General features: G+C 39.1%; 1 protein-coding gene across 1 annotated transcript; it reads right to left on the bottom strand.

The window, feature by feature from the left end:
* Positions 1 to 2,515: 2,515 nt before the first annotated feature.
* LOC113026035 (semaphorin-7A-like) lies at positions 2,516 to 15,314 on the bottom strand. The gene is made up of 14 exons (XM_026174434.1): positions 13,434 to 15,314; positions 11,423 to 11,553; positions 11,263 to 11,313; positions 11,076 to 11,174; positions 9,390 to 9,498; positions 9,059 to 9,166; positions 8,817 to 8,959; positions 8,536 to 8,714; positions 8,123 to 8,228; positions 7,583 to 7,778; positions 7,141 to 7,253; positions 6,805 to 6,950; positions 5,967 to 6,028; positions 2,516 to 3,090 (listed from the first exon to the last, which is right to left on the bottom strand). Exons 1-14 carry the CDS (start codon positions 13,531 to 13,533, stop codon positions 2,768 to 2,770), a joined length of 1,866 nt encoding a protein of 621 aa, XP_026030219.1. The 5' UTR covers positions 13,534 to 15,314; the 3' UTR covers positions 2,516 to 2,767.
* Between the last annotated feature and the right edge of the window lie 627 nt (positions 15,315 to 15,941).

The following is a 15,941-nucleotide window of genomic DNA, read 5'->3' as shown; positions in this document are numbered from 1 at the left end:
GCTATGCTCAAATATTATATGTATAGCAAATCCACCTTCACTACATGAAACATATTTTTTCATTAACTAGTGTTAAAGTAATATTCTGTTATCAGAATCAGCATACTTTATTAATCCCTCGGGAAATTATGTGGGTTACAGTTGCTCCAATACAGTAACAGAAACAGACGAGACTATTTAACAATACAATATGTTACAGATTTACAAATGTAGGAAATTGCACAATATAGACAAATCACTCAATAATAAATATCAATGATTTACTGAGGTATTTATGAATGAATATCAAGAATATTCACAGCAACATTACTGAGTAGAAAAGAGTGTGTGCAAAAAGGGTGTAACTATTGCAGTGTTTACATTGTATTAGATAGAGGAGTTGTACAGGGAGATGGCCAAGGGCAGGAATGATTTCCTGTGTCGTTCAGTGGTGCTTTTTGATCATCTCAGTCTCTCGCTGAACGTGCATCCCCACAACATTACTGGCCTTGCGGATCAGTTTATTTAGTCTGTTGGCATCAGCAACCTTCAACCTGCTCCCCCAGCATGCAACAGCATAGAGGATAGCACTGTTCAAAGCAGACTCATAGAAAAATCTTTATCTTTCTTAATGTAACAGTGCCATCCACAGCCTGGTTTGTGAAAGGAAGTGTTAGTGTTCGCACACTTACTGCACAACCTCATTAATAGTTTAATGTTTCTATCTGTATATACTATGAGCACTATATGCAGTTTACTTAAGTGGGTTTCTGCTTTTGCTGACACTTTAAAAAACGAAATAAAAACATTGTAAACCTATAAGTGTTCTGATTTTTTTTTTCCCCAAGTAGCTTCAGCTAAAACTTTCTTTTGGAAAGTTCTGCTGTAATCGAACTTCTTCTATTCAATTCAATTCAATTCAATTCAATAAAACTTTATTGATCCTGAAGGTTGACCCCGAAGGAAATTGGGTTAAGGCTGCCGACCTTTGCCAGCGCCATCTTACCCTTCTGACCATACATACATGATACAAACATCACATGGGGAAGACAGGTCAGAGGTATAACAATGGAAAATGCACAACATGAGGAAAGATAAGGAGAAAAAAATAACTCCCCCCAGACTGAGCTCCAACAGGGAGATCAGTTTGAGAACAGAAAAAAACACCTCTGTACATAGCACATGAAAAAAAAAACCCTCTTAATACACCAAAGAAACACATGACAAGCAACAGGGGTGGGTAAAGGGTGAGACACAGCCAATGTACACAGTGCATCCGGGCCTGCAGCATAAGCGCTGGTCTCCTTGATCCACCGTCAGCATCGGAGGGGAATAAGCGTCGAAGGCGTTTGGAGGGGGAGGGGGGATGAGTGTACATCTGCATGTGTATATATGTCCAGAGTTCAGCTGAGACAGTGTCCTTCGCCCTGCCAGGCTAAGTAAACAGTCTTCCAGCTCCGTTTAGCTGTGTGCTCAGTGTGTCCTGTGCTTCTCCAATAAAGCCTAGTTAGTTCCTAGTTTCTCCTGAATGACTCCTAATCTGCCTGGCACATGTGCTCCATAACAACACCATGCTAAAGGTTTGTCTAAAATAGACCACTATATATATAAAAAAAAAAGGGTTTGCTATCATTGTGGATCAGCACTAGCATGAATGCAGATGAAAGATGTGAGGTGCCAAAATAACCCTTTTCTTTATGGATGTTAACCAGGAGGTTCACATGGTAATGGTCTGTGTTTATATTGTGAGAGGTGTTTATTCACTTTATGGAGAATGAGACCCAGCAGCGCATTTTTTGTGGTAACATGTTTGGACTTGTTTATCATCAGACACTAACATGAGAGACTTTGAAAAAGACAGACGCATGTTGTAAACATTTGCAGTTTATTTCCTTTAGTTTATATGTTGAAAAGATGGTTGAGATGTTTAGATGTGGTATTTTTTTGGACTCGCGTAACTGCAAAAATGTGATAAATTAAATCTCTTTTTGTTTTGTTTGTAGCTTCATTTGTACTGCCAGGTTAAGGATTTGAAAAGCAGCAACTTGCTTGCTATCCTAAAGCACTGTGAGGTCAAAAGTCTTACCTTTCTACTTGGAATTTATGATCAGGTTTCACTCAAAAATAGGGGAAAAGTGTCTGAGTGTTTCTTCTCTTTATTAACCGAACTCTGAACAAACAGAAACTGGGTCAGTGTTTGGAAATCTACATGAGCTAAGACACATGGCCGGAAATTTATAACGTGCACTGTGTACATTCTGGCAGAATTTCAAATTACAGGAAACAGATGCAACAGTTACAGGAAAGAATAAAAAAAAGGAATCAATCAATATTGATTGACATGCGTGCATGTACTGCATGCAACACTGCAATTAATTTCTAAAAATTACCACAGACAGCATTTTATACCATTGAACTTCAGCTTTTAATACTGTCAACAAGCCTGAGTCCAGCTGATATTCAATATATTTTTTCCATAAGAAGAAAAAAATGAATGAATTAGCCCCTCAAAAAAAGAAAAGCTTTGGAGCGTGGCTGTATAACTGCAGTTTGTTTTTTAATCTATCTCTCTTACACACGCTAATGAATGCATTGGTGGCAATTGATCTCATCCAAGGACATTTGCGAAACCAGATATCAAAACTCTACAATAATGGCTTGCTCTACATCCCGAGCTGCAGCTCAAAGTATTAGAAGTAATAGAGTTTTATTTTAGTTAAAAAAATAAAAATAAATTAAAGAATAATGAAATTTTTTTTTATAGTATCACAACTCTGAGGAACTAACATCACAACATCTGAATCAGAACCACCATGAGACAAACCCAGATCATTGGCTTTGACTGTAAACCAACCACCTTGTTCCCCAGCTGTAGTTGGTACTGTGCCAGGATTTTCCTGTAACCCATTTCCTCTGATACACAGGTATGAGTTCCTTCCTGCTCAGGTCCCATGCTGTTGATCAAATAAAGGCAATGATCTGGCTTCCCGATGCAAGATGAAGAGTTTTGAAGGTGGTGCCAACTGTACTGAGCATGACGGGAGGATACTGGGCATTGCAGAAAATGCTTTGCGTGAAATCTGACAACATCTTTTTCTGGATTTGGAAATTCTGCGGAAAAAAACACAAGAACGCCCATTTAGCTTAGCCATGCTTTTGTTTTACATCTTTTTTTTTTTTTTAATTTCTGATTTCTTCTCACAAATCCAGTGCACTAAGCTCTTTGGGAAAATGGTTGAAACCTTTTTTTTAGGAAGCAATAGATAAGCCATCAGATTGAAAATGTATCAGTAAAAACCTTTCAAATGTCTCATTAAAAGTTTTGATAGTGTCAGAAATTTAATATAACCATGTGACTGCTGCTAAAACCCACATCTACATTCCAACCAATAGGAAAACAACATGAAAGAGAGCATATCGTGAAAAAAAGAAGACAAAAAAAAGAAGACAAACCAAGATTTCTTCCAGTTGCTGGAATGCATTCACAATAATAATAATAATGGATTGCATTTATATAGCGCTTTACAATACCACTATTCATTCACTCTCACATTCACACACTGGTGGAGGCAAGCTACAGTTGTAGCCACAGCTGCCCTGGAGCAGACTGACAGAAGCGAGGCTGCCACACATCACTTTCACTCAAGACCAGGTTCAGAGGCAAATGAGGAGGCAAGGTTGCTGGACCAGATGGACTGAGTCCCCGTGTCCTCAAGGCCTGTGCCCCCCAGCTTTGTGGAGTCTTTCATAAACTGTTCATGTTGAGTCTGAGTGTGCAGAGGGTCCCAGTGCTGACCCCCAGGATTACAGGCCTGTGGGCACTGACCTACCACATCAAGAAAATCCTGGGAAGACTCATCCTGGACCTACTCCGACCCATAGTCAGACCACATCAGAATCCCCTTCAATTTGCTTACCAGTCCTTACTCGGAAATGAGGACGCCATCATCTCTACCTGCTCAATCGTGTCTACACCCATTTGGACCAGCCAGCGAGTGCTGCATAGGTCATGTTTTTTGACTTTTCCAGTGCATTCAACACCATCAGGCCGACCTTCCTGGGTGATAAACTAACAGCAATGCAAGTGGATGCTTCTCTGGTGTCTTGGATTTTTGATTACCTGACAAGAAGACCACAATATGTGTGGTCTCATTGTGTCTGACAAGGTAATCAGCAACACAGGGGAAACAAAAGGGACTGTCCTCTCCCCCTTCCTCTTCACCCTCTACACCACAGACTTCAGCCACTGCACAGAGACCTGCTATCTCCAGAAGTTTTCTGATGACTCTGCAGTGGTTGGATGCATCAGCAGGGATGATGAGTCAGAGTACTGCGCTGTGGTCGACTCCTTTGTCATGTGGTGTGAGCAGAAACATCTGCAGCTCAACATGGGAAAGACCAAGGAATTGACTGTTGATTTTAGGAAGACCAGAAAACCCTTGACCCCTGTTTCAATCCATGGGGTCAACGTGGACATATAAATACCTTGGAGTACACATAGACAATAAAGTGGACTGGGTTAAAAACACTACTGCACTTTATAGGAAGGGCGAGAGTCGTCTCTATTTTCTGAGGCGGCCGAGGTCCTTCAACATCTGTCGGACAATACTCAGGATTTTCTACAAGTCTGTTGTGGCCAGTGCTATCCTCTATGCTGTTGCATGCTGGGGGAGCAGGTTAAGGATTGCTGATGCCGACAGACTAAATAAAGTTATCTGCAGGGCCAGTAATGTGGATATGGAGCTGGACTCTCTTAAGGTGGTGTCAGAGGGGCGAAAGTTTTTCCAAGATAAAGACAATGTTGGATAATACCTCCCACCCACTCCATGACACGCTGGCTAGTCACAGGAGCACGTTCAGTGAGAGACTGAGATTACCAAAAAGCACCACTGAACGACACAGGAAATCATTCCTGCCTGTGGCCATCTCCCTGTACAACTCCTCTATCTAATACAATGTAAACACTGCAATAGTTACATCCTTTTTGCACACACTCTTTTCTACTCAATAATGTTGCTGTGAATATTCTTGATAGTTATTTATAATTGCATCTGTCAACCCTGGATATTTATTATTTGGTGATTTGTATATATTGTGCTATTCCTTGTATGTTAACATATTGTATTGTTAAATAGTTCAGTCTATTTTTGTTAATGTTACTGTGCTGGAGCAGCTGTAACCCACATAATTTCCCGAGGGATTAATAAAGTGGTTGCTGGAGTACTTTTCTATGCTGTGGTGTGCTGGGGGAGCAGCACAGCAAAGAAGGACTCATCCAGGCTGGAGAAACTGATCAGGAAGGCTAGCTCTGTGGTCGGCATGAAGCTGGACACTCTGGTAACAGTGGCAGAGAAAAGGACACTGAAAAAACTGCTGGACATTATGAACAATGTTGGGCATCCTCTGCACACGGCCATTAACAACCAGAAGAGTCTGTTCAGTGACAGGTTGCTTCTCCCCAAGACAAGAACTAACAGACTTAAAAACTTCTTTGTCCCACACGCCATCAGACTGTTTAACTCCTCTCTGGAGGGGAGAGGGAGGGGAAACAGGTGGACAAAGGAAGGGGGAACAACTAAGCTGTAGTGCCTCTTCACTTCACTGTGCAATACCTTTTGTGCAATACTTTTGTTAATAGTCAACGGTGCAATAGACTCCATACTTGAAATGTGCAATTCACTTGTATTTTCATTTTTATTCCTATTTATTCTATTTATCCCCTTCGTATATTTTATTTATATATGTATCTGTATTTATATATGTGTGTGTGTGTGTGTGTGTGTGTGTGTGTGTGTGTGTGTGTGTGTGTGTAACTTCTGTCGGTGCTGTGCTTTTGGAAACCGAATTTCCCAGAGGAACCCACCCGAGGGATTAATAAAGTTTTATCTTATCTTATCTTATCTTATCTTAAAGTATGCTGATTCTGATATATCTATCAGATAGTTTGGGGCTCTGTCCAAATTTTACAGGTGCATGAATTTAAATACCTTTTTCAGCGTGTTCTTGACAGATGGCTAGGTTCCCAGTGGCTGCATCATGCCATATCCCACTGCAAAACATAGTGTATGTTTACATTAGACAGTATGTAACCAACATCCTGGCAGTTGATAGAAAACTAACATTTACAGGAACCCACAGGAACCTTACTCCTCCCAAGTATATCCCTTTAAATTAATTGAAATTATGCTGAAGTATCTTGACTTGCATCAGCTTTAGTTAGTTGAACAAAAAAGCCTAACACCCGTTGGGTGATAACTGGTTGTTACACAGTACACTAGCTTTTCATAAAGCAGTAGAACTGTACTACAGTAGGACAAATTCATAAACAAAAGCTCCAATGAGTGTCAGTGAGTGTTGAAATATTGTGATAACATGATTTACGGGACATTGTATTTCCTAAGTGCTGCTTCATCCTTGATGAAGTGTGCAATGATTCATCCATCAAGCTTTGTCAGGTGGTGCAACACCACTGGCAAAAAGTAAGCTAATAATGTTGCATATTATGTACACATTTCAGGGCGTGCTAGTATGACGTTATAGGATGTGAATCACACCTGTGTATGAATCAAGAGGTACACTGAGGAGTGTTTGAATACTAAGGAACATTGTTTTTATAAATATGACCATCTTTTACAATGTACATGATCTTGCAACCTATGGTGGTAACATTGGTAGGTTCTTAATAATGTTTGTATTAGTAAACATTACATTTTTATTTCAGCTTGCTGTTAGAAAAATGTAAGGCTACTTCATGCAATCTTTGGTTGCGAAGAATTATTCTGCATATTCTCCAGATATGAGTTCCATAAAGCTCTGAGGTCTTACTTTGTGTCACGTATGCACTGGGTGCCATCCCAGCCACAGTAAGGATCTCTGGATAACATACAGTCCTGGCAGGTATCTCCATACTGGGAGCAGTCTGCTACATCAAGTTGGACCAGTTGACTTCCATTGTTCACATACAGCTTTTTCTGTAACGATGGACAAGTTTTCTTAATGTACTCGGCCATTTCTAAACAAAAACAAAAAACTCCACTGGAGTTAATTTACAGATCTAAGTTTGATGTTCCTTTTCAGGAGCATCTAAGTTGTTTTCCATACTCACACACCTATATGGTTTAGTGGAGGATATATTGTTCTGTAGGGAACACTGGTACTCACAGAAGATGGGTGAAGGATGAAGCTGATCTGTTCTGTGTAGTTGAATGGTCGAAACTCAGCAATGAGAAAGGTATCATTTTTATTGTGCAATACTTTATGAATTCCTCCATTGTCTGCGGAAAACCACAAAAAGAAGCAGGGATGATACTAAATATTAAAACCCATCTAAATGCACAAATGCACCTCAGCCACCCCACTCTCTCTCTCTGAGGTTCTGTTAATTTTTGGTCTTCAAACTCAGGTAAACCCGTTGAATAATATTATATTCTTTTAATACATTCATAATTACATGGCTGTGATCACAGCACCTCCCGCATCAATCAAGGAGATTTGGTTACTGCACTATTTTCGCCCTGAGGTATGATCTCAGATATACACAAACATACATTATAGCATATTCTTCTTAGCATTTTTACTACTTCAGATTATTGTTTTTACTCACTTAAAGATAAGAAGATAACAGTGTGGTGACTGGTTCTCCTGTTTGGTGAGCCATCAATTTGGATGTGAGTATAGCTCTGGTGATTGAAGAGAAGAAGGCCAGAGTTTCCCACAGGATGAACCAGCTGCTCCATCTCTGAAGTCTTTTCAATCTTCTTCAGGGTTTCCACTGGAAGCTTGGTGCTATCATCAACGCACTGAAGAAATAAGGTGCTTAACTTAGACTGGCTGAACACCAGATGACTGGTCAATAAGCCTGTAAACCTCTGGTTTACTTTTTCAGTTTCCAAATGACTGTTTTAAAAACAAATCTAAAACCTTTTAATTTAGTTTTTTAATTAATTTAATATCGTAAAGGTGAAAGAAAATATTTAAAAGCTATTTTTCACTCAGTGATTACACTTAACCATTGGTTTAAATTATAATAAAGGGCTATTCTATTCTTGTCTATATACTCCGCCCCCCCAAAAACGCAGGGATCTTCTTGTGATGGTAGCCGTTATTAAATTTTTCACTTTAGACCAATTTGAATATTCCATACCGTCCTTGGCCTGTCCATCTCAGCTTTTGTGTAGCCTTTGAATGGGGAGTTTGTGAAGATTTTGTCAATGTCTCCTATTGTGTAGATGCAGACAGCACTCATTCCCCTGCAGGGAGACACATTGTAGGTTTGTCTGAGACATTTGCAGCAAAATGAGTAGACTGGTCCAAGGTTTAAAAAAAAAAAAAAGAGAGAGAGTTGAAAAAGCAGCTGACCACACAGAATGAGAAAATAAGAAACTGGTAGGGAACGGCTTAAAAAGAACAAAGTGTCCTTTTATCATCATGAAAGGATATTGTTTGGAAGTTTGGAAGCAGATGATTCGATTACACAAATAGCTAGTCACAGAAACAGAGTAAATTATAACTATATCATTATTATTAGCATCAAAATAAATATCATCAGAGTCCTACCATTCATTTCTAAAGAGTGCATAAATCTTTGTATCCTGCCATCGATCTGCATCCACAGTGGAAACATCCACCAGTTCAGAGAAATGCTGTTTTCTGTTACGATCTCCACAGAAGAGCCTGGCATTCATTTGGGATGTCCAGGTAAACTGCAAATTGTTCTTGGGACCACCAACATCTGCCTAGAAGCAATGGACAGTCAATCAGTCATGATGTATTTATGTTTATTTAATTTTTAATGTTGGTGGCACTTAATATAAATTTTCAAACTATTTTGGTCTTACCATGCAAACCCGGGTCACAAAGGGGAGCCACATTTCACGGAACAGTCCATTGTCTTTGCTTTTCTCCCTATAGAAGCCATAAAGTCTGTTCTGGGAGGGATCCTCTTCACGTTTGCTGAGCACCAATCCTACATAATGCTGCTCTAAACATTGAAAGACAAAATATTTATTTGAATCCAAACATTTAGAGTGATGTGATTTCACTAAATAAGGTGTCTCTGGCTCTAACTTTATGAAAATACCTTTATCGTGGTTCTTTGGCCGCACTATTGCTTTACCAAATTTCTGAATACCAACAGATTCATCAGATCCAGAGTGTGTTATGTAGAGAGCTGCACTCTGTTCAGAATCTGGAAAAAACAGTTGCAAATGAAGGTTTTATAGGGTTGAATATAATAGCAATAAGAAAAAGAAACAACCTTTAGAATGGATTGAGTTGATTAAAGGATGTTAGTAGTTTTGACAAGAGTACAGACTTTCTGCAAATTACACAATCATTGAAAACAAATGAATGAAATAGCAGGGATTCATCAGGAGATTTATTATAGAGCATCCTCATGTAGAAAAACTCACCTATAAAAACTGATGGTTCACCCTCCTTTATGTTAAATCTTTCTATACCTTCTATTAAGTTTGCGATATTTTCAGAGGAAAGGCACATGGGGGCCTCCACTGTTAAATCCTATAAAAGAAAGCACAGCACATCTTAATGTATGGTCCCCTCAAGATCGGTGGTGACCATGGTGGCCATTTAGAAGTCGGCCATCTTGGATACAACTTTTGTTTTTTCAATGGGAAGAGGGCCATGTGACACATCAAACTTATTGGTAATGTCTCAAGAAAAACAATGGTGTGCTTGGTTTCAACGTAACTTTATTCTTTCATGAGTTATTTACAAGTTTCTCTTTGTTCACAGCCATTGACATGTCAAAGAGGTTAACACGTGAGGAGCGCATCAAAATCATGTTGATATCTGGTGAACGCAGTAACCGGGCCATTGCAGCAGATTTCAATGCAAGACACCCTACGAGACCACCCATCTCCCATGCTACAGGCAGCAAACTGCTTGCTAAGTTTCGTGAAACTAGTTCAGAGTTGGATTTGCCAAAATGTGGACGCAAGAAAACTGTCACTAATGTCCTAGCTTCATTCAGCAAGAGCCCACAGCGTAGCACTCACTGCATGTCACTGGAGAGTGGCATTAGTCGAACATCCCTTTGGCGGATTAGCTACTCACAAATGGCACCCTTACAAACTCCAGCTACTGCAGCATCTCAACGAGGATGACCCAGATCGGCGCACAGAATTTGTAGAATGGGCAAAACAAAAATTGCAACAGGACCCTCAGTTCACACAGAAGATTTTGTTCAGTGATGAGGCAAACTTTTATGTGAATGGTGATGTTAACAAACAAAACCACTGCTATTGGTCTGACACTAACCCACATTGGATGGATCCTTCCAAGGCTGTTGGAACAACAAAAGAGATGGTTTGGTGTGGTATATGGGGACAACGATAGTGGGTCCATTCTTCATCAATGGAAACCTCAAGGCCACTGGATATTTGAAATTGCTACATGATGATGTGTTTCCCTCTTTATGCACTGAAGCTGGCACGTTCCCTGAGTTTTTCCAGCAAGATTGTGCACCACCACATTATGGGTGCCAGGTCCGAGCATTCCTAGATGAACAGTTTCCTGGAAAGTGGATTGGTCATCGTGGGCCAGTTGAAGGGTCATCTGAAGGCAATTGTCTATGGTGTGAAGATATGAGATGTGCAGCACCTGAAACTACAGATACTGGATGCCTGTGCTGGCATTTCTCCTGCGGTGTTACTATCAGTGTGTGAAGAGTGGGAGAAGAGGGTTGCATTGACAATCCAACACAATGAACACATTGAACACATTTTATAAGTGGTCAGAAACTTGTAAATAACTAATGAAAGAATAAAGTTACGTTGAAACCAAGCACACCATTGTTTTTCTTGTGACATTACCAATAAGTTTGATGTGTCACATGGCCCTCTTCCTATTGAAAAAAACAAAAGTTGTATCCGAGATGGCCGACTTCTAAATGGCCACCATGGTCACTCACCACCCATCTTGAGGAGTTTGCCCCCACACATATACTAATGTGCCACAAACAGGACTTTAATATCACCAACCATTCCCATGTCATTACGGTGTATCCATATAAATGGCCCACCCTGTATTTGTGGTGATGTTAACAGTTCTCAATGACAATGATGCCAGTGTCCTACCGTGTTACAGCAAACCCTTTCATTGCCATCTGTTCCACACACAAACAACTGGTTAGCATCTTTCTTCCGGTGGACCAAAGTGATGTTATAGCTGCAATCCTTAAAGACAAGACAAATATTGTTTGTTATATTTCTTCAGTGGTCAAACAATCAAATCTAACCAACTAAATTTGTTTGTTTTACTTACATGTTCACTGCTTATGCTGTTGCATTTCTCCCACTGCATAAACTTGTGGCTCTATGTAGATATATGATGCAGGACTATTACTTTCCCATGATATTATTATGAATATTATTTCAATGATCTCAGTATAATCATTTACTGTGGTTGTACAGATTTCTACTACCGTCTTATGGTTTTGAAAGTTGTAGGTATTCAGGTATGATTGTCCAGCAGCTAAAACAGTGTCTGATTGGTCTTCTAAAAGAATCTGTACAGGTGGGTCATGGGGAAGACTGAACCGTGTCATTGCTTTTTCTAAAAACAAACCCAGCAAAAACAAGAAAAGAAAGATAAAATGTATGAATGTATTATGAGATTCATCAGGTAAACCCATAATGTAGTATCATAAACAACAAGAATGATTTTTCGCCCCTGGAAGGCAAGGAGTATGTCATCAGTTCATTTTATTTATCTGTTTGTTAGTAGTGCAAGATCCACATACCCATAACAGTTTGAGCTGATTAAATTTTGTTGAAAACCAGGTCAAGATCACACCAAATGTGAAAATCTTTATATTACGCACAATTGTTTTTATGGATCCTCTCCAAACTTCACAACAATATACACAACAGTATAGAGGTTGAATAAGTGTTTAGCCTTGAACTTCATTGTTAGTACCCAGTATATACATATATTTGAAATGCTTGATGCATGTTAGTACAGGTCTCCTAAGAATGAAACTCAAACACTTTGGTGATCCTATTTCTGCCATCCCTCTTGCACTTTTTTGTAACTCCAAAAACCATTGGCCTTGTCTTACAGTGAGAATAATAATGATAATCTTATGGTTTTCTTGCATTTTTAAAGGCACATTCTTAACTCTTTCCCACATAAAGATGGCATTTGTAAGCAACAGGTGTCCAAAGATGTATTGTGTCTACTTAAAGTAGACAGTGGTAATCCAGTTTTATTAAGTAAGATGTAAAAAAGCTGAACAAAGTTTTTTCCCACACTACTGTCAATATGAAAGTGACACTGCTTTACATGTCCAGTTACTTCTTCAAAAAGAGGTTTATGGTAGCATTGTTGGTGCTGTTTTGAAAACTTAGCTGAAGGGAGAAAATGAAACCTACCCTCTGCAGTTGTCAGAAGAGTTTACCATTGCTTACATAAACAAAATAACAAGTGCAAAAAGTTTCAGTTAGATGAAGTCTGACACTCTACTAAAATATCACGTTGTTCTGTTAATGTTATACAGATAAACTTTTTTGAAATCTTTATTTAATCATTGAGTCCCTTAGCATTAAAATCGTGGGAGACCTGCCCAAGAAAGCACGTCATGAAAAGATTTCAGAAATATAATAAACGGCAAATAGACTAAAATAAAGTAGAACAAACAAAAACATTTTTTAGAAATAAAAATTGCACTCCACAGAATTCTTCAACTCTTTAACTTTTGAACTCTATCAGGGAGACAAAACCAGTGAGACTGCGTCTTGTAAATGTTACGACGTACGAAGGGCACCCACCATAAGCAGCTGTCTGTGCACGATAAGAAATTACATAGATAAGCAGTTTATCCACTTTGTAAATAACAATATGCTAATGCGTTTAGCTAAACGAAGTCAGTGACGTGCACTGGAGGGTGAAGTAGAGTTTTGTTAATATTGTCAAAACTTAAAGAACTATGATACAGGGACAATGTGTAGAACATAGTCTTCACAGCCATTTCTGTCCAGAAGAGGGTGTGTAAAAGCTCTCTTTGCCTTTATACGTATCATTCCTAATTTCTTTTGTAACTATAGAAAAAATAGAAAATAAAAAAACAACATGTAAAATCTAAACCATCATCCTGCCAGTGAGTCCTAACCACTACTCATTGTTGAAAAAATTGTCCACAGACAAACAAAGAAACATTGTAAGGCACAAAGCTGCCTTCTGTCCAACACATCGCCTTGTGGTTAACATGGGCATGTTGTCCTCCTCTGACGATAATGGAACTGCATAATACGGACTGTACGTTTGAAAGAAAGACTTGATGTTTTTTCCTGAATCACAATGACCAAGTCATTTAATACATATTCATTCACCTCACTGCATACTTTAAAGCGCTGATAAAAATCCCTTCGCAGTCCCTTTTAACTTTTTAGCATTTGATATCTCATAAATGAAGAAAAATCATTTCCTTTTTTTACCTTTTTCTGTGAAGATCATCCTCGGAGAAGGATCAACGTTCCCCATAGCCAAATTACAGAGATGTAAAAATAACAAATATGTCGCTAATGAGAGCGTCATCTTCGTCGTTACTGTCCAAAACAGTATTTCCGTCCCTAATTACTTGCCCTTCACCTCGATGGAACACATTCTCTGGAAAAAATGCACTCAGTACTTTGGAGAAGTGCATGACAGCTGGGGTGTAGTTTACAGTCAGAGTCTCTTCGCCCGCCCACGGGCACGAGGAAGAGAGGTGTAGACAAACCAACCCTCTGAGCAATCATTTTGTCAGTTGCATAATAAAGTTATCATAGTTGACACAGCTGCTTTATTAATCATTTAGCCTGCCCACAGCTGCATTTTATGATGTACAGTGTAACAGTGCTCATGATATTTAGGGTTAATTTTAATTATGAAGAGATTTCTTACCTTTTTTTCGAACACGTAAACAATGGAGGGCAAACAGTTTGATCATTTCAAATAACTAAAACAACATATGAGTACAGAGGAGTTATTTGAGGAGTTCTCCTTCCTTGTATGTTCCAGCTGTGTGCCACACTTTCTAGACTCTATAACACACACATCCTCTGATATGTCTCCGCTGTCCTCTTTACTCCAGAATAATTTCAGAAATTGAGAGACCCTTCAGATGACACTGATTTCTAGGTCAAATGGGGGACGGTGGAGGAGAAACGAGACAAAAAAAGACGCACAAATTGAAGAAGCGAGAAAGCACAGGTGTATCCACTATTACGTTTGATCCTATTTTCACTTTTTAATTACCTTTACCTGTATGATTGAAGTTAAGCTAAAGCTCACCCCCCCTCCTTTATTTATGCTGTAAAACAGCTTAAACAAGATTATAATACCAACATCATAGCGAAGGACAGATAAGTAAAAATGGTTAACATGAGCCATCTTCCAAAATTCTCCCGTGATCACATGCTATAGATCAGCTGCTCTCGACATGATACAATGCTTTCTTTTATCATATCCTGTTGTGCATCACAATTACTACTTAGCTGCCCCCCCCCCCCATTTTATTTTTAAATAACAGGTCGAGTTTTTAGAACGGATGCTCTCGCTTAATACTCATATGTGAATAATGCTACTGTGTGTTAAATTTAGTGGTACATTATCAGCATGGCTAATTAACAGTTTCTATCTTCAGCCTTTTTTTTGTAAATTTGCATATTTTGTGGGTTTAAAATGTTTTTTATTTTTTTTATTTTGTTTGTTTGCAGCCATAACTCATAATTCATTTTCAGAATCAACACCTGCAGTTGCTCTAACATGTATTGTGTTATTGTGTCAGAATACTTTGGATGTCAGACTTCAGTGACACATATCTTGTGGCAAAAGAGCATATGACAGGATTACATGCACTGCTTACAAGTGCTGACCAAATAGAAACCTACAAAATCGCTTCCCCTTCATGAAACACACTCAGCTACCAGAAAATAAGCAGGTGGTTCTGTGTAGCTCAAGCAACTAAAAGGGAAACGAGAGGAAAATCTCAAATTCGAGAAGGACTATGTAAGGTTTTTGGAAAACGTCATCAAAGAACGATCGACTCAAAAGAATCAGAGAATCAGCTGATGCAGCACAGCGGTACTAGATCAATATTAATCAAACAACTCTAGAAGCCTCATTGTTACACAGCTGTTCTGTTCAAACTGGCTTTTGGGACCTGATTTTCAGCGGGACAAAGTGTTTGGGAGTCAAATAATCAAAGTCAACTCCAAAGCATCTAGTGGGCAATTCTGTGGTCAGAATAAGACAAGAACTACAAATAAAAGCAGTGAAAAGCCTTAAAGGATTCTTAAAATAGCATGCAGCAATAAAAGTAGATTCAACAACTCGCCAAAATAGCAAAATAACATGTCAAAGAGAGGAAAAACAGAAGTCGAATGCTTGTAAAATTGGCACAAAGGCCTAGCTTAAAAAGGAAGTAAAAACACTGAATCATGGCAAACTGTCAGGAAGCGAGATGTTGTTCTAGGGGTGAGAGGGCAGTTACCGAACGTTTTCTTATCTCTCAACTTGAAGCATCTAGTAATTCTACCAAAGTGTGGCAGTTACACGTTTGATTTTGTAACTGCCATGGAAAGACTCAACATTAAGGCAAAGGACAACCCATGAATCAAATGAGAGAAGAAAATTCATGGATAATATAAAAACACGATACAAAACCAGAAGGTGGAATCAATCATTTCTCTGTTCGGTTTCACTTGGTCTGTCAAGTTCCTACCAAGACCCATGGAAAAACCTACTGTCCATCCACGTTCCAGTAAATGAAGTTGATTAACACTGTGAGGAGAGTTACAGATGATTTGATGATGACTATGATGATGATGAAGGGCAAAGTTCCCTTAGAGGTGAGAAGATCCAGCAGGGGTCAACGTGAAGCATCAGTATCTGATAGACTTGTAGTCAAGACCGCCTAATCCGAGACCAAGACAAGACCAAGACCAGAGGGTATCGAGACA

Source organism: Astatotilapia calliptera, chromosome 1 (assembly GCF_900246225.1).
Source record: "Astatotilapia calliptera chromosome 1, fAstCal1.2, whole genome shotgun sequence".
NCBI classification, from domain to species: domain Eukaryota; kingdom Metazoa; phylum Chordata; class Actinopteri; order Cichliformes; family Cichlidae; genus Astatotilapia; species Astatotilapia calliptera.
This window is presented reverse-complemented; position numbering and strand designations above follow the sequence as displayed.